The 20,695-nt window shown below is 53.3% G+C and overlaps 1 protein-coding gene across 2 annotated transcripts; it reads left to right on the top strand.

Annotated features, from left to right (window-relative positions):
- The first annotated feature begins 1,037 nt into the window (after positions 1-1,037).
- Positions 1,038-20,503, top strand: SHF (Src homology 2 domain containing F). Of its 2 annotated transcripts, XM_049782490.1 has the most exons (7): positions 1,038-1,514; positions 11,019-11,160; positions 13,317-13,526; positions 15,465-15,605; positions 16,616-16,787; positions 16,897-17,016; positions 19,970-20,503. In XM_049782490.1, the coding sequence occupies exons 1-7, from the start codon at positions 1,038-1,040 to the stop codon at positions 20,154-20,156; spliced, it is 1,449 nt and encodes a 482-aa protein (XP_049638447.1). In that variant the 3' UTR covers positions 20,157-20,503. The 2 variants fall into 2 exon arrangements, with proteins under 2 accessions (XP_049638447.1, XP_049638448.1); XM_049782491.1 differs by lacking the exon at positions 15,465-15,605.
- Positions 20,504-20,695: the final 192 nt, after the last annotated feature.

Raw genomic sequence — 20,695 nt, 5'->3', positions numbered from 1 at the left:
CACTAACCTGATTGACAATGAAACCAGGATGTGACTTGAAGAGGAATTGGTGTGTGGGTGCTCTGAGGGAGGTTGTGTAGGCGAGGCTGACCTGGGTGAATGGAAGGGAAGGAGGGAGAGACAGAGACAGAGACAGAGAGAGGCAGAGGCAGAGACATAAAGAGAGACAGAGAGGAGAGAGAGAGGGAGTGAGAAAAGAGAGAGAACGACCACTGACCACAGGTAAAGTAGTTGCCTTTAAGGAATGAATGTTTTGTGATGAAATCCAGAGCTAGATTTGTGTGGTGATAATACCGGGAAAGGGAAGGTGTGTGTGTGTGTGTGTGTGTGTGTGTGTGTGTGTGTGTGTGTGTGTGTGTGTGTGTGTGTCTGTGTGTGTCTGTGTGTCTGTGTGTGTCTGTGTCTGTGTGCGACAGATGCACCTTAGGGAACAACCCCTTCTCCGTTCTCCCAGGTTATTCCTCCTAGTGCATTCATTCTCTGAGTTGTAGACCTGGAAGGTGGGACCTGGAAGGGGGTGGTGAGTTGGGGACAAGGGACAGGAGGAGGTACTCTAGACATTTCTAGGCATCACAAGGATGGGGGTGGGAACTGACTGCTGGGGACAGGTGAGCCCCCTTGGGGCTCACGTGGAGAGAGGCACGGGGCGGGGTGCTCACCAGCATCCCAGCAGTCGCCTCCCACCAGGAGGTGCCTCCCCTCCTTTGCCCTCTCCTGGGGATGCCCACTTGCCTTCAGGCTGGAAGGAAGGGGGTGGCGGTGGGTCCCCTTGGGGAGGGGAAGGGAGCATGGCCCGCCCCTTGTCAATTACCGACAAGCCACGCCCCTTGTCAGGTACCGCCTTGCCCCGCCCCCTCGTCAATTACCACGGAGCCCCGCCCCTTGCCGGTGCCAGTTACCGTACCGCCGAGCCCCGCTCCTTGTCAATTATCATGGAGTCCCACCCCCTTGTCAATTACACCAGGCCACGCCCTCTGTCAATTTCACCGAGCCCGCCCCTCGCCGGTTCCCGCCCCGCGCTCAGTCCGGCGCGCCCCATGCTGCTGAGCGGAGCTGCTCCGGCGGGCTCCGGCCCCGCATCGCGGGCGCAGGGCGGCGCGGGGGGCTCGCGGCGGGGCGCGGGGGGCGCGGGCGCTGGCCCGGGCGGGGGCGGCGGCGTGGCCAAGTGGCTGCGGGAGCACCTGGGCTTCCGCGGGGCCGGCAGCGGGGGCAAGCCGGCGCCCCCCGAGCCGGACTACCGGGCGCCCGCGCCCTCGCCCGCCGCGCCCGCCGCGCCCCCCGCGCCCTCCCCGGACATCCTGGCCGCCTACCGGCTGCAGCGGGAGCGCGACTTCGAGGACCCCTACTCGGGGGGCCCGTCCGGCTCCGGCTCGGCCGTCCCCGCCGCCCCCGGCCCCGCGCCGCCCCCGCGCCACGCCTCACCCCCGCACCGCCTGATCCGCGTCGAGACCCCGGGGCCCCCCGCGCCGCCCCCCGACGAGCGGACCTCCGCGCCCCCCGCCTGCAGCGACAGGGTGAGTGCTTGCTTGCGGAGGGCTGGGGGGCAAAGATCTGGGGGGGCTTGGGCCTGGCCCCCTAACCCCAGGATCCAGCCAGGCCTTGGGACCCGAGCCCGTCGGTCCCCGACCGGGGGGGGGGGCTCGCCTTGGAGCGTCCACCTTTGTTCATATCCCCGCCGCCTGGCCTCCGACGTGCGCCCCAAATTCAGCTTTCTGGGCGCCCCAGGACTGGCCACCCACCCACCCACTCTCTCTTCTGGGTCTGATCTCTGATTCCGAGCTTCCCCTCCGGCCCCACCAACACCAAACAAACCCCATCTGATCCCGATCCTTTCTTCTAACGGGATTGGAGGCTGTCCCACCCCTGCTGCTTTTCCAGGCTCTGCCCGCCCTTTGATCTCTGACCCCTCCTGTTCCAGAGAGGTTTGCACACAAAGTGAGCTCCTCCTCCACTTCCTCCTCTTCTTCCCCCCTTTCCTCCTCCTCCTCCTCCGTGGGGGATCCCAGGCATCCTTGCAAGTGTTGAAGCAGAAGGTGACAGCCCAGCTTTGGCTTTCATGGGCTTTTTTCACTCCCTGGTTGCAAGCAGCCTGAGCTGTCTTTTGCCTTCCCTCCAGGACTGGCTTGCTTGACTGTTGTTTGCTGGAAGTCACAGCAGGCGACTCTGACGAGCTGAAGGACCCTGCCCTGGAATTTCCAGATAGATCGGCCTTGTACCTGCTTCTTCCCGGGACCCCCCAATCCCCTACACTGGTAGACTCTTTCTGCACCCACTGAGAGACCTGTTGCCATAGCTGTGTCCACTTCTCTCTTTTTGGCCTCCCCTTCCCCAGCTTCAGAGTGGAGAAGCCAGAGCATTGCATTTGGGGGGCCTCCGGAAGACAGGACAGATGGGCTCCACTGTTTCCCAGAATGTGCACTGGGCTTCAGAGACCTCCAGGGGAAAAGCCACCCTCTCCCCAATCCCACTTTGGCCTTGTCCATGCTTGACAGTAGAAAGCCATCCCCAGGCTGCTAAAAGCCCAAATCCTGTGCCTTGGACATCGGTCATCGTGAGCCTCCCTGGCTCCGCTCGAGCAACCCCCAACCTTTCCGCCGACTGAGAGCTTGTCTGGGGCTTGGTCCCTCTGCTCTTGATCTCTTTGCTCAGCAGAGAACATAGATGTGTTCTTTTGAAGAGCTGGTAATGGCTTTCTAATCTGTCGACTTCAGGGTTGTGGCTGGCAGCAAAGAGAGCACACGGCTCTGCCCGATTTCCTGGATAAGAAATGTGACAGAAGCCTCAGGAATGTAAATTATTTTTTTTCCCCCAAGATCCTGCCAACGGGTATGGTGGCCCCTTCTGGGCCAGGATGCCTTTATAGGCCTGTGCTCACCTCCCATAGCCTCAGGCTCATTGCCCACTGGGGCTGGGAGGAGGTGTGGAGGAAGGACTTGTCCTCACAGTGGACCAGTGAGTGTCCTCTGCCCCAACTACAGACCTGTCTGGTGCTAGTCCGAGCTCTCATCTTGCAGCCAAGTCCCTGGTCCACCGAGCCAGGGACTTTTTCAGGACAAGGAAGGCCTGAACTTCTTGTCCATGTCTTCTGAGTGTCTGATACAGCTTGGCCTGAATATGCCCTGAATGTCTACTGTTTTTCCAGGATGACCTGGGAATTAGGGGCCCCTCAGTCCATAATCTTACTTGCACATTTGCCACAGAGACTCCCCCCTTTCCTGCATCCAACCATGCAGATAACAGCCTCTTCTCACCATAGGGCCCCCCTCTACCTCTAGGTGGGCTTGTGATCTGTTTCAGACCTGGGGGCCTTAAAGGTGTCTGATTCCTTTGTGAGCTGCAGGCTTAGGAATGGAATTCTGCAGGCCCTCCCGGGAGCCTCACTGGCAATTCCTTTAAAGAGGTGATGACAAGGACCACAGATGCCATCTGAGCAGGCTCAGGGTCAGGAGGCGGCTCTTTGTCCCTCTCTGGGCCCTCCCACCATTCAGAGGAGGTGAATTCACTGGATTCCAAAGCCTTCCCCCAGGAAGAGCCCAGTCTAGGCACCTGAACCCGTGGACTGGAGTGCTGCTTAGGCCTCCTAAGTATGAGGCTGCAGACCTCACACTACTATGCTCTCTAGAAGGTACACCAGCCTTGGCCCCAGGCCTCATGAAGGTCTGCTGCGCCCTCATTTCTGGTTTGAATGGCTATCCTTTCCTTGCACCGACCTCCTCTCAGGGTGAGCTTCCTTTGCTTTGGAGTCACTTTCAAGTTGAGCTGGGGACTGGGGATCTGAAATTGTCCTGGGCACAGTGGCAAGTGCCAAGAGGCTCAGAAGCAGCCTGGGAGAGGGTCTGGGGCACAATCTTGATGAAATGAGTAGAAATGCTTCTGTGCTGAGCCAGAGGGGCAGAAGGAAGTGAGGCCAGCAAGCAGGCAAAAGAAGAGGATCCAGGTTGGCTCAGCACTGAGAAGTGGGGGCTCAAGACTGCTGCTCTCCTCTCCCTGTGCAGGCTCTGGCTACTGGCCCACCCTGAGACTCAGTACTGCAATTGGCAGGGGTGCCAGGGTGGCCATCTGGGCAGGCCTGGCAAGGCAGGTGTGGGAGCAGCAGGAGCCGCACCCTGCTCTGGGCAGCAGGCAGGCCTAAGCCATCTGGCCGCAGGAAGTGGTCCTGCCTGGCTCCCCACCCTGTCTGGCCACTGCATCACACGCAGGCAGGGGATGATAAGCCTTGCTTCGCTCTCTTTTCTCAGCCCTTTGACAGGAAAAACATGATCTTCTGAGGAAAGGGGGATGAGATAGCAAGAAAGACTAGGTTGGAGGAAGCTGTGAGCTGTTTATGAACATCTACAGTGTGTGCCAGGCCTCCATCAGGCCAAGATAGGCATGTGTGAGATACAGACTGATGACCTGAACAAGACCAGGCACCCCATGTGAACTGAAACTATGGCTCCTCTAAGCATATGAAGGGGATTCTGGGGTTCAGAAAATTGTACAGATATTTCATGCATGTTTTTCTTGGGTAAAGATTGTTTATGGCTCCAGATTCTCACAGGAACCCACATTACCCTCCCAAATAAAGAAATTACAAAAACATCTAGATAGACTCAGGAACAGTAGCCACAGTCCCTGTATCCTCTGTGCCCAGTTTTGGAAATGAATGAGCAAGAGAGGCAAAGGAAAGTGACAGACACATTCAGGCATCTGTTGGTGAACAGATGTGTTCATCCTGGGTCTAGGAGTTGGACAGGGACCATTGCTACAGGGCCCAACCTCAGTGGATATTGTGTGTGTGTGTGTGTGTGTGTGTGTGTGTGTGTGCATGTCTGTGTGTGTGTATGTGTGTGTTTGTGTGCATGTCTGTGCTCCCTAGAGGAGTGTGTGTGTATGGCTGAGAGTGTGATAACTGCCAAGAGTGAGAACACTACTTGCATGTGGGCGTCCCTGCATGTAAGCCATTTATACATGTGTACTTCTGAGAATGTGTGCACCACTGAGTGTCTAGGTACAGTTGAGAGTCAGTATACTAGGAACTTTGAGTTTGCTTTACTTCTATTTCCTTTTCGGACTCCCACAGAAGCCTGATCTGTTTATCTTGCAGGTGTTCTCTGGGAGAGGCAGAGGGGAAGGAAAGTCCTAGGGAGAGAAGGGAGGAGACAAAGGTTAAGGTCAAGGAAGTCTCTGAACCCCCTGTGGTCCTCAGCAGTGCTGCTTTGACTTCACATGCCTGAGGCCCATGGCTACTGTGGGATGGGCTGGCAGCCCATCCTCTCTGCACAGTGCTGTTTCCTCCTACAGTGGCACCTAGTTCCTCTGGAAGGCATCTGTGCCCCTATTGTTCAGGCCAGTGACTCAGTGACTCCGCATCTCTGGGGTTCTGCCCATTGAGAGCTGGTGCAACAGAGACCCCCATGGGCAAAGCTTGGAGCATTCGGCTGTCTTAGCAAACCCTGACCAGGTGGGCTTGGTATGCCCACTTGGGTCGCCCTCACCATTGAGCATATGTGACAGTAGATGAGAGCAAAGGAGAAACACTATCTTTTGTATCTACCAGGGGTCTTCATTGCTTCTCAAGCCACTTGAACAGTTGGGACCACTGGTTTCCTCTGTCACTCACTATGAGCTCCTGAGGACCCAGGAATCACATATCTTTCATCTATAATAAATCATGGTAGACATTTGACCACAGGCCTGGGGCGCGGCATTGAAGCAACTGGCTGTGCAGGCCAGAGAGGAGATTGTTGCTTCTCTTCATAGGTTCTCACTTGGGAGACTCAAATACAGGGAGGCTAAGTCATACTTGTGCATTTCACAGCTAGTCTGTTGGAGAATGCCACAGCCAGGTGGCACAGTGGCCAGCACCCTACCCTAGACACTTTGCACCTTTAGCAATTAGCACTCCCAAAGAGAGATGCTCACCACTCATTGGCTCATTAGTGAGTTGAGAGGTCCTCTCCGGAGAGAAGAGGAGAGCTGAGTGCTGCAAGGTTCTGAAAGGAGTTGGTAGTGTTGATCTTGTGTCTGATGTTTGAATGTCTTATACGTTTGACATTTCTTTGTCATTAAAAAGGAGAATGGTGCATTTGATTTTTGGCATATAGAACTGGAAGAGTCCTTCCAGTAAGAGGCAGAGAAAGTGCAAAAAGTTTGATCTCAAAGAAGGTAAATAGGATTTCATTTCCCCAACTGAGAGTGGGAAGGGAGTTTCTGGTTACTTTGGAGAAATTCTGAGTTAAACAAAATGAGGCTGCCCACTTCTCCCTGCTGCAGAACCTCTCAGAGCCTTTAATTTTATTTACTGTGTGTGTGTGTGTAATTTTATTTACTGTGTGTGTGTGTGTGTGTGTGTGTGTGTGTGTGTGTGTGTGTGTGTGTGTGTGGTGCAAAGGATCAAACCCAGGTATCAAGCCACATCTCCAGCCCTTTTCTCAAATCCTTGAACTTGCTAACGTATATTTTAAATCAGACAATCTTTGGGAAGGCAGTGAATGTCAGGAGACCTAGGTCTCAATCTTATCTCTGCTATAGCCATGTTGGTCTATTGGAAAAGTTTCTAAGCTCTGAGCCTTAAAAACTGTGTCTGCGGGCCCGGAGAGATAGCACAGCGGCGTTTGCCTTGCAAGCAGCCGATCCAGGACCAAAGGTGGTTGATTCGAATCCCGGTGTCCCATATGGTCCCCCGTGCCTGCAAGGAGCTATTTCTGAGCAGACAGCCAGGAGTAACTCCTGAGCAATGCCGGGTGTGGCCCCCAAAACAAAAACAAACAAACAAAAACTGTGTCTGCAAATAAATAAATAAATAAAATTCTGGGCCAGAATGATAGCACAGCAGTAGGGTGTTTCCCCAAAAACAAACAAACAAACAAACAAAAACTGTCTGCAAATAAATAAATAAATAAAATTCTGGGCTATAATGATAGCACAGCAGTAGGGTGTTTCCTTTGTACGCTGCCGACATGGGATGGACCTGGGTTCAATCCTGGGCATCCTACCTGGTCCCCTGAGCCTGCCAGGAGTGATTTCTGAGCATAGAGCCAGGAGTAGCCCCTGAGCGCTAAGAAACTGTGTCTGATTATCATTAGAGGGCTTTACTGATTATTAGAGCAATTTACTGAGCACTGATCTTAGCAAGCTGCTGGGCTAAGACTTTTTACTTCACCGTCTTCTTTCCAGCCCTATCTATATCCTACAGATTTTTAAAGGTAATGAAACAGAGGCTTCCAGAGCTCAAACTAAAGAGATGGAGGCAAAGCTTAGTGGGAAGTGCCAGGGACCTATCTAGCAGAGCCCAAACCCTGTGGTGGGCCTCCCTGGCTTACCCCAGACTCACAGAACCTATAAATGGGGTCAGAAACTTGCAGACCAGACCAGCTGTAAAGTGGAAGAAGGGGCCAGATGGTGGACTTGCTAGCTACCCCAGGAGAGATGTGGGCAGGAAGGAGAAGCAAAGCATGGCAAGAGTTCTGGGAGGAAGGCTGTCCAGTTGGAGCAGGTACAAATGCAGGGGCCTAGAGACCTCCTGCTGAATGGCAGCTGGGAAGGGGAGGCATGGGGGAAAAGGGGCCTTCTCCACAGCAGCTGCAAACTTTCTGATTTGAGTTTGGGGCTATTCCTGCCTTTAGCTGCGTTCTCACACCACCAGAAGCTTTGACTCAAGTGCATCCCTCTCTTCAGCATCTTCCTTCTGGGTTTTTCTCTTCAGAAGCTTTAATCCCTCTCTCAAGGGACAGCCGATACATCTAGGTCAGCAAAAGGATCAGCAGTGATCTGGGTATATGTGACTCCAGAAGATGGATGGAGGCCTTCTGAGCATCTCATATATGCCAGGGACTTTGAGCCCCTGCTATATGCCAAGTCTGCAGATGGTTGCAGGATCTAGCTGCAAGAACATAAGGACTGGCAAAGACCCTGGAAACAAAAAAACAGTAGGAAAGGTTTTGAGCTGTGTGGGTAACTCCTCCTTTTATGTTGGCACAAGTGGTAAGGTGTTTACCTTGCACGCTCTAACCTAGGATGGACCGAGGTTTGATCTCCCTGCATCCCATATGGTCCCCCAGCCAGGAGCTATTTCTGAGCGCATAGCCAGGAGTAATCCCTGAGCATCATCAGGTGTGGCCCAACCGTCCTCCCCCCAAAAAAGAAAGTTTCACTTCCTCGCCTGACCCAGAAGCTACAGGAAACATAGGCTTGGTTGTTTGTGTCCTATGGTGGGTACCAATCTGCCTACCTTCAACCAGTGCCTCTGCTGCTATTCCAGACTCCCTGCCCTCCCCGAGGTATCCCACCCCAGGGCCGAGAGAGAGTAGGACTTATGGAAGCAGGGTGTGGAACCAGATGTGGAACAGAGGAACCATTGAGCTGCCACCTGGGCGCCCACGGGCCTCGCAGACTAGTGCTGGGAAGGCCCACGCCAGCCTGGGAGGGGTCGAGCCCCGGGCAATTACCCAGGACTCGGGTGGGGTGGGGTGAGAGGGTATTGGAAGGGCAACATGGTGGTCAGGAAAGGGGAGGGTCCTCTGGAGCTGGGAGGGCCTGATCCTGGGCCAGGTGATTCTTCTGCTCACAAAGCAGCTTCCAGGGACAGGCTCCCACTGAGGTGCCCTTGCCCCACCCAGATTCTTGCTTCCTCTACTGAACCAACAAGGCAAAGTGCTTCCTTTGTCCATTCTTCCTGTGAATGAATTTAGCACACATTTACTCAGCACCTTGAGGCACAGGGGAATTAGCAATCAACAGGGCTTCTGCCCGCAGGAAGTTCGAAGTCAGACAACAGAAAGGCATGCTTGCACAATGTGGTGGCAGCCAAGCATAAGGCCCCTAAGCTGGCCAGTGGGTTCTGAAGGAAGATAAACTGATCCAGGCTAGGGGAAGAAGGCCTTGGAGATTAGAAAGAACACAATTGGAACACAATGCATTAAGAGCACAATGTGACCCAAGATGGAGGAAAATCAAAGGAGAAAGTGAGATCTCACCACCGGCTTTAACTTTGGACTCACATAGACGTGGGAACCAGTGCAAGTTTGAGGAGAGTGAGTGAGTGAGTCTTGGCTGTTGCTGTGTCAGACTGGGTGCTGGCTTACAGAATCCCCCCAGTGGGTTCCAAAGCACCTGAGGTCAAGGGAAGAGGTTTCTTTTTTTCTGTGTTTTAAAGGCTGAAAGTCTGGAGTGGGGGCCTGGGGGGAAATTTCTGAGGAGCTGGGAGAAGCTGGTAACATCATTTTCTTTTTTGTTTTTGTTTGTTTTTGAACCACATCTGGTTTAGTTTTGGGGCCACACCTGGCAGCACTCAGGGGTTACTCCTGGCTATGCGCTCAGAAATCGCCCCTGGCTTGGGGGACCATATGGGAGGCCGGGGGATCAAACCGATTTGTCCTAGGTTAGCCACGTACAAGGCTAGCGCCCTATCACTTATGCCACCTCTCTGGCCCCAACACCATTTTCTTTTGTAAGGCCTTTCATGAGCTTGGAGAGCCCCAGAGGGACTGAAAACTTTAGTGAAAGATCTAGGCAGTTGGAGGCTGGAGCGATAGCACAGCAGGAAGGGCTTTTGCCTTGCTCAGGGCCAACCAGGGTTCAATCCTGAGCATCCCATATAGTCTCCCGAACCTGCTAAGAGCGATTCCTGAGCACAGAGCCAGGAGTAATTCCTGAGCGCTGCCAGGTGTAGCCCCAAAAAGAATCAAAATAAACAAACAAAAAGAGATGGGGAATAGGGGCTGATTCTCAGAAGCAGGCCAAAATTAGGGGCAGGGGCGGACACACACACACACACACACACACACACACACACACACACACACACACACACACACAAAACAGGCCAGAGACGCCTCCTGTCACCACCTGCCTGGCACCTTTCATCCCTTACTCCCAGGAGCTAGTAGCCCTGATGGGCTGGGCTGTCTCCACCTCAGCAGTCCCCCCAGGAAGCTGTGCCCAGCCCAGAGAAAGGCTCCATTGTCTTCTGCCACACCGCCCTAGCACCTTGAGCTCCTCTGCAGGGTGTGTGGTTTATGGTTCGCTGACTGCACTGGGAGCCTGGAGAGGGGTGGATGTGATCTCTTGGGGAGCAAGAGGGCAGGATGGGATGTGGAATGTGGAAAAAGCGTTCCCTGTCCTTGTCTTCCAGGAGCCAAAGTGGCTTCAGCCGAGGCCCAGCTATGCTCTTCTGAGCCAGTCGCCATGCCCTGCAGTGTCAGGGTGGACTGGATGGTTTTGCACAAAATGCCACTAGCTCCTGTCCTGGTTCCCATAGTTAGGCATAAAAATCTTGTACACGTTGTGCCCAGAACCCCTCTCTGGTCCCAGGGAGGGGCATAGTGACAATAGTAGACATGACTTGGACAAGCATACCCAACCTTGGCATCAGTTGACCACCAATAGACCCCACCCTTAACCCTTGGGGGTTGTGCAAATGTTAATCAGGCATCTGGAAATGAACACCCAGAGAGGCACATGTTGAGCATATCTCCAAGCTCTTGCTGGTTCTTCAGATGCATCATCAGACACTATCTAGACCAGCTTCCTGGATTCATTCCCTTCACTGGTATAGGTTCCTGATATAACTCAAGCAATGCCAGAAGGCCTAGAGCCTTTTCTTGTCCATTTAGGTTAGGGAATAGCCCAAGATTAAAAAAAGGTGTGTATGTGTGGGGGGGGCAGAGAGATAGCATGGAGGTAAGGCATTTGCCTTTCATGCAGAAGGTTGGTGGTTCGAATCCTGGCATCTCATATGGTCCCCTGAGCCTGCCAGTGGTGATTTCTGAGCATAGAGCCATGAGTAACCCCTGAGCGCTGCCGGGTGTGACCCCCCCCCCAAAAAAAAAACCAAAAAAGAGGTGCTTCTTTGTTGGCTGTCTAAATGGGGATCCCTTCAAAGGAGGAGGCAGAGTATCCCTGTCCAAGTAAGTATGTCCCCACATATCTGGGGCCCCTGGTCTAATCAGTTCTGCCCCAGACTCTGGCTCCCACATGCTGAGTATGGAAGGGCTGTCCCTCAGACAGCTGGGCCCACTTTCACTCTCCTCCTGCAGCTGGCCATCCTCGAAGACTATGCAGACCCGTTTGACATCCAGGAGACAGATGAGAGCCCAGCAGGAGCTCCTGGAGCCTCCGAGAAGGTCCCTGAAAATGATGGCTACATGGAGCCCTATGAGGCCCAGAAGATGATGGCTGGTAAGTGGTGGCTGTGAGTGTGGAAGAGGCTGGAGAGACAGTCTCTGAGGCCTGTTATCACCAGAATAGGCAAAGTCCAAGTCCTCAAGAAAAGGTGAAGAAAGCCTTTGCCAGGATTTGACTACCCTCTGAGAGAGAGTCAATCCTTTTGGAGTTGGAACCAAGATTAGTGGTGCCTGTGCCCTGAGGCATAAAGCCAGCCTTGGAGTCAGTAGTCAGAGGGAGAGAACACTGGGGCTAGTCTAGGAGGGCAGGAAAGAGGGGTGGGCTGCAAGCCGGAAGCAGGGAACCCGGGAATCAGAGAATCACTACCTTGGGAAGATGGTGAGTTTGAAATGATGTGATGACAATGGGAAACATCTTCCTGGAGAGTGGAAACATGTGAGTAGAAATACAGCTGTGTTGCACTTGAGATAGCATGAAGCCCAGGAAGTGGAGGTAAGGGTGGAAAGATGTGAACAAGAAAGAAAAGTTCAGGAGAAAAGCCGAGAGGAGTCAGGGAAGAAAGACCGAAAGGGGGTGATCAGAGAAGAAAATGGGGTGAATCACTTTAGGCTCAGACTCTAGCAGTAGTCCTCAAACGATGGCCCGCAGGCCACATATTGTATTTGTATCTGTTTTGTTTCTTCATTGCAAAATAAGATGTATGCAGTGTGCATAAGAATTCGTTCATAAGTTTTGTTTTTACTATAGTCAGACCCTTCAATGGTCTGAGGGACAGTGAACTGGCCCCCTGTTTAAAAAGTTTGAGGACCCCTGCTCTAGAAGAAGATGAGAGGGAGGGTTTGTTCAGGAGCAAATAATGTGAAAGTCAGGCTGCAGAGAGAGTGAGAGGCTAGCTCCCTTTCTAGATCAAGGCCCTGTGACCTGCTGGGAAGAGGTGCTATTAATGGAATTTTGAGTAAGAAGAGGACTGGATGCATATGGAATCTGAGGATTACTGAGGCTTTGGTGTGGAGAACAGTCTGGAAGAACTGGACATCAGAAGGATGAGTTAGCTGTTGTGGAAATTGTGGAGGCTGTAAAGGACCAACAATTAATGTCCCTTTAATTCCCTCCTAAATTTGGAAATCATTAAGAAATAAGATTAAGGAAACTGACAAGTAGAGATAATGTTGGCTTCATTACTGACTAATAAAGTTGATTGGACAACATTACTTAGCTTCATTGCCACAATGGGTTTCACAGAATAAATTGCACACTCAGACTGGGGCAATGTGGGACAGCTGTATTTAGGAGAGAAGGAGGTAAAAGAACTGTAACATTCTCTCTGCAAGGGATGGAGGGATTGGGGGGAGAGAGAGAGTAAGAGAGAGAGAGAGATGAGCCTAGGGATTGGTAATGACAGATGGGACTCAGAGAACGAAAAAGGACCACGACTAGAGAAAGCAGTGCCTGAAAAGAAATGGAGAAAGTGAGAAGGCAGTTTCATATCTGTAAGGTGTGATAGGCAGGAAAGGCCAATGTAAGCCTGGAATTGTATGTAAACATGTGCAGTTTTCTGCCTCATAGCTCCCTAGCCTTCACCAGATTTTCACGGGGCTCAGTGAATGCCAAAGGAGTCACAGAACAGACTAAATAGAAATGTGGAAAGATGTATGTTTGGGACATCTAGTTAAAGGTAACATACTTATGGCCATTGGAATTACATAGATGCAAGGATACCTTGAGACTTGGGAAGCATTCCAGAAGTGAGGGCTGAGCAAGTCCTGACCTTGGGAGCAGAGACCCAGAGAGAATTCAGGGAGAGGCCCAACAGGTTGGTTAGTCCATGAAAGCAATTTGTTGAAGGGGACAGCTTCAAGGAGCTGTGGCTGTCAGCAGTAGCTGAGCAGCAGGTTGGATTTTTTTTCCAGATGTACAGTGGTATTGCTTAAGACAGAAGAAATAGATGAAACTGTGGACTTGGCCTCAGTTTCCTTAATGGGTGAGCCTCAGATCCCAGCCTTCGCTGGTCACACACCACGTCTTTTCTCCTTTGCTGGGGGAGCCTCTCTGCTCTGCTTCTCTTGGGTTGCATCCTTTTGCAACCCCAGAGGTGACTCGATGGTGACAGACCCAAGGTCACTGGGTCTCTTTTATGAAGGAGGCTGGACTGCAGATCTCGTCCAGGCAGCCAATGCTAGCTCATGACCCCTACTGTCTTGCCTTGGCAGAGATTCGGGGCTCCAAGGACCCAGCCTCAGCTCAGCCCCTGCCACTGTATGACACACCCTATGAGCCAGAGGAAGAGGGAGCCACCCCAGAGGGTGAGGGGGCCTCCTGGCCAAGGGAATCTCGACTACCTGAGGATGATGAGAGGCCCCCTGAAGAGTATGACCAGCCCTGGGAGTGGAAGAAGGAGAGGATTTCCAAAGCCTTTGCTGGTGAGTCCAGGGAAAGGGGATGGAGCTGCGGAGGAGGGAGGCCTCTGAGAGAATCGTAGGGTCAGAGAAATAGAAGGAAGGCATTGTGGCCATCTACAGCTAGATTCAGGGCAGTGTGGCAATGTTCCAGGGAGATGGTGCACTGGGTGCAGGGGACACAGCCCACTCTAAGTGTTGGATCAGGCTAGCAGGGAAAGGGGAATGGGGGTGTGGGGGTCACATCTTTCACTCCGAGGACCAGATGCGGGTGCTCCTTCTGCCTGCAGAGGCTGGGTGTTATTTTAAGTGAAAGACATTCCAGGGGCTGGAAATAGTACAGTGCCTTGCATGGAGTTGACCCACGTTTGCTCCCTGCCACCACATATGGTCCCCTGAGCCCATGTGAGTGAGTCCTGTGTGCAGTAAGCACAGATGGATGTGGCCCCCAAACCAAAAATAAAGACATTCCAAACAAAATGATATAACTGGGGTTTAATATGTTTTAGTCCTTATAGATGTAACAAAAACAGACATTTAATTCTCTAGATCAATGGTCCTCAAACTACAGCCCACGGGCCACATATATTTATTCCCATTTTGTTTCTTCACTTCTAAATAACATATATGCAGTGTACATAGAAATGTGTTCATAATTTTTGGGCCCGGAGAGATAGCACAGCAGCGTTTGCCTTGCGAACAGCCGATCCAGGACCAAAGGTGGTTGGTTCGAATCCAGGTGTCCTATATGGTCCCCCCGTGCCTGCCAGGAGCTATTTCTGAGCAGACAGCCAGGAGTAACCCCTGAGCACCGCTGGGTGTGGCCCAAAAACCAAAAAAAAAAAAAAAAAAAAAAAAGAAATGTGTTCATAATTTTTGTTTTTACTATAATCTGGCCCTCCAACAGTCTGAAGGACAGTGAACGGCCCCCTGTTTAAAAAGTTTGAGGACCCCTGTGTCTAGATAATAATAGTTACTATGTGCAGGGAATTCTGAGGGGCAAGACTTGTTGGGGAGAGACTGTTTGGCTTGCCCTGTGCAGATAGATGAGTTTCCTCAGGAGCCAGACCCTGAAGCCAGTCTGGGGAAGTGCTGCTGATGGCCGCACCAGGACAGCAGGGTCCTGGAGAGGGGAGCCAGCCTTCAGACTCTGCTCTGGGCCCCTTGATTTCATGAGGGGCTTCACTGCCCTTGGGGCTATTTCCCACCCCACGCTTCACCCTTTTCTTAGACCAGGGGCTCTGCCCAGAGCAGTCCCAGCTCTCCCCTCTGTTCCCCACTCCAGCCTGCAGCCAGCCAGCCTGGAAAGCCAGAGTCTCTTACTTGCTTCCTGTCAAGGAGCACCATTGAGGATGAGCCGTTTATCTCCAGAAGTCTCCTTGGAGAATCAATACTGTTTGGATTGCTTAATGGGAAAATCTATGCTCATCATTAGGAAACCTCGTTAGCAGCTCGGCTGCGCCAGTGGCTTCGCTCTTCTAATTGTCAGGGCTGAGGATTGAAGCGATGTGTGTGTGTGTAAGGAGGGGCGGAATTTTAATAAAATGCCACCCTCCCATGTGAGCACCTTCCCGGCACTATGCCTTCTTGTCTCACCCATGCTGCAGGAGTTCCCAGCTTCCTTCAGACAAGGAGGCACCAGAGGCTGTGCCTTTTCTCTTTTTCTCTTTTTCCTGGCTCTTTCAGACCCTGGAAGCTTGTGAATGCTCAGAGGAAGGGGTGCCAATGAGCAGGCCGACCTGCCCAGTGCCCTTCCACCCTATGACCAGGCTGGCATGGTTGGGCGGGGTTAGGGGGTGCACTCAGCTCTCTGAGATCCTCCTCCCCCCCTGCAGCCACCCCTACCTCTGCTCTGACCCCTCCTTTCTAGGCTGTCCTGTGTCCTGACTCTGATGTGTGATGTCTCAACTATTCCTCTCTTCTCTGTCTCTGTGCCTGTCTCCTCTCTGCTACTGGCTCCAGTTGATATTAAGGTCATCAAAGACCTACCTTGGCCTCCACCTGTGGGACAGCTGGACAGCAGCCCCTCCCTGCCCGACGGGGACAGGGACATCTCCGGTCCAGCCTCACCCCTCCCCGAACCCAGCCTGGAGGACAGCAGCGGTGGGTCCTGGGGGGGCTTCTGGCCTGTTCCTGCTCAGAGCCCGTCGAGGGCGGGCGGAGAGTGGAGGAGTCAGAGTTTGGGATTGGAAGCTGGGCTTGGAGGACCTCCCAAGGGCAGAGTCTAGCTCGCATCCTGGGGGAAGCTGGGAGGCGCAGAACCAGGATTCCCTCCCTGCTCAGTCTGGGGAAAGTGAATCCTCAGGGAGGTCCCTCTCTACCTTGCCTGACTGGTGAATTCAACCAGGGTTCCCTGGAACATTTCCTGGAGGGGTGAGGGAGTCAGGGGGTGGTGGTGGGTGTGGCCATTGCTGGCTCCTTCCAGGACCTTGGGGACTGAAAGATGATGAGGGCTGGGAAGTGCTACTGGGCAGAAGAGCCCCCCGGGGAGGAAGCTCTTAAGTGGGAGCATTCATCTTCACTTTCCCCAGAGGGGAAGAGCGAGCAGCCAAGGGTGTGAGGGCTGAGCTGGGCGACACTGATGTGACTTGAGCCTGCCACAGCCAAGGGCGGAGGGAAGAGGGGGATGGGAGCTCCGTGGGCAGCGACCTTTTGGGGCGGCAGCAGGGCTGGATGAGCCTGTCGGGTGGCACCAAGGGGAATCAGATAATTGTGCTCAGATCCATAAGTCATTTCTCCAGAATGAATGTCTTGGCAGGGCGATTTGGAGGACGGTGATGAACTCTGAGGAGGAGAAAGAAACAACATTATCAGGGTTGCAGCCACCCTGAGAGGGGTGGGACAGGGAAGGCAGTGACAGGGAAGTCAGGTGTCTGCTCCAGATGAGCTCAGTCACTTTGCTCTTTTGCTCTCCTCCAGCAGTGGGGGCACACTTGAGAACTGAGGCTCACCCCCAACCCCTAGCTGGGATTCTGTCTTTAGAGCTCATCAAGCCCTTGATGGCCCTGACCATCTGGAACAATCCTTGGCTATTTTGAGGAGGGAGACAGACGGGGTTCAGCAGGACTGTCCGCTAGCACCCTGCACACCTGTGACTGGCATATTCCCCACAGCCCAATTTGAAGGATCCGAGAAGAGCTGCCTGTCACCTGGCCGTGAGGAGAAGGGGCGGCTGCCTCCCCGACTCTCCCTAGGGAACCCCAAGCCAGCCAAGCCCCTAAGCCTGGAGCCCGGCAGCCCCCTGGGGGAGTGGACAGACCCAGCACTACCTTTGGAAAACCAGGTGTGAGTGTTTGCATCCAGCTGGGGACTCTCTCCTCCCTTCCCCTCCTGTCGGGTGGGCTGGCCAGCAGGACCCCAGCAGAGATGCTCCCTTCCCTTCCCTCATTCCCAGCTGGTACCACGGGGCCATCAGTCGAACCGATGCGGAGAACCTGCTCCGGCTGTGCAAAGAGGCCAGCTACCTGGTGCGCAACAGCGAGACCAACAAGAATGACTTCTCGCTCTCTCTCAAGTGAGTGGGGGCAGCTGGTGGGGGTGGGCTGCACAAACAGGCCAGGGTGGTCTCTGTCCACCCCTTCCTCTTCTAGGGAGGAGAACTCCTCCCCTTCTCTGACTGGGCTTTGGGGATCTGTAAGTGTTCATGGCCCCACCCCTGTTCCCAGGGATTGGGTCTGTGAAGGGAAAGAGTCACAGCGACATCCAGCACAGAAGGGGTTCTGCTCCCTCTCAGCTCTATGACCTGAGCCCACCTCTGGACTGTTTCCTTCTGAAATGGGAGAATAATTTGAGCCATCTTGAACCCCAGCTCTGTATAAGAAATGAAACCAACTCGATCTATTTTTATAGGGCAAAGTTAGAGGAAGTATGTAGGAGATGCAGTTAGCATGAAGCTGTGTGCTTGGTGAGTTGGGACGGGCAAGGACATGGGAACTTGCCTGGGAGTCAGCAGGGAGTGGGATCCTAGAGAGGACAGTGGCACGGGACACAGCTCTTGTTTACTCTGAAGTGGGCATGAAAGCCTGGATGCTTTCATGGTCCTGGGAGTGATGGGGAGCAGACCTCCCTCCCATTAGTCTTCCTCTCTCGGAGCAGAAACTATCCCTGACTTTCCTGCCCCTGAGCACCTCAGAATGGAATTCTATCTGGGGCCAGGCCCCAGCTAGAGGCAGGCAAATGGATTCCCCCATTACTCGTGGAGCATCTGCTGCTTCCTGCTCCTTTCCTTGGGGACATTCGAATACAATCCAATAGATGGAAATGTGGGGCTGCTGAGCAGATAAAGCTCAGGCTTATTATTTTACTTTAACAGGGGAAAATAGAAAAAGTCACCAAACTATGGCGATATCACCTGAGTTCTGTGCTGGCTATGAGTTCTGTTCTAAAATGGTTTAATGTTCCTGGATGGTTTCTACCTTTGTAAAATGTGTGAGAAACACAAGTTTCTTCAAGTTCTCATGTTCTGGGAGTGTGCACATTATCAAAAAGTCAAAAAAAAAAAAAAACCAACTAGAGAAAAATTCCATTTCTTCATGATGTATACTTCTTTCAAAAGTATAATTAATATTTATTAAGGGGGCTAAGTATTATAGCTCAGTAAGTAGCACACTTGCCGTCCACGTGTAAGACCCTGGATCTGATCCTCAGCTCCACAAAAAATAAAGAGTTATAGAGCATTTATACATTGCCAAACAATACATATACTTACAAACCGACCACCCCTCTGCAAGACTGATCATTTATATAGATTGCTCAAGACCGCTGCTATGGTGCTCATAGCAGGCCTCGAACCCAGCTCCTTCTGCCTCCAAGAACCACATTGCTCTAAAACAGGATAATGCCTAGTGCCTAGCTCCCGGGAGCTGGGTTCTGCCTTAGCCTGGGGAGGGGAAGAGGGAGGCAGGCCTGGACACCAGCTCAAGCCCAAGCTGCTCTGGCCCCGCCAGCATCTGTCTGCCAGAACCTTGTTTGCATATAAATGGCTTCTCTGAAATACAATTATGGTTTCTCTTCTCTCTGTAATGGAAGGGCTTTCACTGGTAATTAAACAGCTTCCTCCAAAAGCCAGACCAGCCCTGGTCCTGTGGCCTGCCTGGCCCCACCCCAGCTCCTAGAGGGCCTGGCAAGCGTTCTGCTTTGTCCTAATGGACCCTGGGGACTGTCCCGGGAGACCCATGGAAGCTGGGTGCTCAGCTTCCCTCACAGATCTCTGGCCATTTGTTCCTTTTTATTTGCCAAGGGAAGACAGAAGGGAAGGGTTAGGGAGAGATTAGGGAGTGGATTGTGGGGAAGGGGACTGCGCAGTCCATCCAGGAGAGGGTGAAGGGAAGGAGAGCCTGCACCTCTGCCTCAGCCTTGAGCGGGGCATGGGGAGGGCAAATGCTTTTGGCTCCCAGCTCTTGGCTCCTTTTTCTTGGGCCTGTTCTCTTGTCAGTCTTATTCATTCTTATCAGCCCTGTAAACTCTCCCCACCCCATGCACACGCCCAGCCCTGGGGCTCCCAGAAGGTTCCATAAAGATGCTAAACTGGGGATGGGGGGGGTTCTACAGGTATGGTTATAGGCCTGTTTTCAGGTCATTTCCTTCTTATGCGTCTCCCCATTTTCTCACCAGTGCAGTCAGAACCATCTTTGTAAGGGAAGCATGTGAGGGGATTCTCCAGCTTTGTCTTCCAGCACTGGGAGCCTCTGAGTGGAGGCAGTCCCTCACTGTTTCTGTAAGGCCTGTCCTTGTCCCCCATCATTGGTCTCTGACCAGCAGCAGAAAAGTATTCATGTCTTAGGCCTGCCCCTTGTGGTGTTCCCCCCTTGTTTATGGGAACCAACCCATAAAGCCTGTGGCATTTGGGGCACTCGTTTCCCTGGGGCCTAATCCCACTTTCTCCAGAGCCCTGTACCCCCTGACAGGGCTAAGCACTGTGGCTTTGCTGGTTGGTGAGAGAAGACCCAATGACTGTGGATCCTGATGAAGGTGGGGCTGGGGCTGCAGCCAATGATCCTATGGGTGAAGTCACCCAGACTTGGTGGATAGATGAGTCCTGGCTGATGGGCACCCCAGATTTGGGGAGGGTGTCCTAGGTGGCTATGCTCTTCTCTGATCTCTACAAGACAGCCCCAAGGAGACCCGCTTGGTTGTCCACAGACAGCTTTCTTTCCTGCTCAACCCATTGCCAGGAGCCCAGTGACGAGGGCTGGAGGGTTTGGTTTGATTTGGGGGGGACTGACTATGCTGGCCACTCCAGTTCCCACCTGCACACACCCTGTACACTCACCACACGCATTCCTGGCACACCCAATGCCCTTACCGCAAAGCACCATCTCCCTGTCTCCTCCCTTCTTTTGACCTAGGGCCTTCCCTCTAGTCTTGGCTCCTAGCCTAGATCTGCCTGCAGGTGTTTGTGTGGGGTGGGGGGGGGGATTGGAGAGAGCCCCTTCCAAAAACTCACCAGGATCTTCTCTCTTCCCCAGGAGCAGTCAGGGCTTCATGCACATGAAGCTGTCTCGGACCAAGGAACACAAGTATGTCCTGGGCCAGAACAGCCCTCCCTTCAGCAGCGTCCCCGAAATCGTCCACCACTATGCCAGCCGCAAGCTGCCCATCAAGGGGGCCGAGCACATGTCCCTGCTGTACCCCGTGGCCATCCGGACTCTGTAGAGGGGAGGCCCGGGCACTCGGACAAATCAAGGACCTGCCCTGTGCCTGTCCCCAGGCCTCAGGACATGATCTCTCCCTTCCTTCCCTTTCCTTGATGGGTGGGGTGCCAGAAGAGAGAATGAGGAGGAGGAGGTCTGCTGGAAGGAAGAGTCCTTAATTTATTCTAAAGGGGAAGAAGGGCTGCCAGGACCTGGGAGGTCGAGTCCATCCCTGGGGAGTCAGAAAGACACCTGGAGGAAGGGGAATCCGAGTTCACCACCAGTCCCATTCTGGGGCAGAGGTGATGACCTTCTCCCAGGCCAGAGGTGAGAAATAAAGTGCGTCCTGCCAGGCCAAGCCAGGCCCCGAAGATTCTGTTTGCAGATCTCCTGATGGAGCTATCCAGGACCCCTCCCTCTGGTTTGCAGTCTCTGGGCCGTGACCCACAGCCTTCCTCCAGCCCAGGGCAGGCCGTGTGCGCCCTCTGCTGGCCCAGGGTGTCCCCTGCAGAAACCTGCCGAGGCCTGAGGCTCCAACGCTGGGCCCCACCTGACCACCCT

This window comes from Suncus etruscus, chromosome 10, assembly GCF_024139225.1.
Source record: "Suncus etruscus isolate mSunEtr1 chromosome 10, mSunEtr1.pri.cur, whole genome shotgun sequence".
Taxonomy (NCBI): Eukaryota; Metazoa; Chordata; class Mammalia; order Eulipotyphla; family Soricidae; genus Suncus; species Suncus etruscus.
Note: the sequence above shows the minus strand (reverse complement) of the source record. Positions and strands in the feature narration are given on the sequence as shown.

Coding starts and splice junctions, on each gene's coding strand:
- SHF (XM_049782490.1), top strand. CDS start 1,038: ATGCTGCTGAGCGGAGCTGCTCCGGCGGGCTCCGGCCCCGCATCGCGG. Junction 11,161..13,316: donor GGCCCAGAAGATGATGGCTG/GTAAGTGGTGGC, acceptor TTGCCTTGGCAG/AGATTCGGGGCTCCAAGGAC. Junction 13,527..15,464: donor GATTTCCAAAGCCTTTGCTG/GTGAGTCCAGGG, acceptor TACTGGCTCCAG/TTGATATTAAGGTCATCAAA.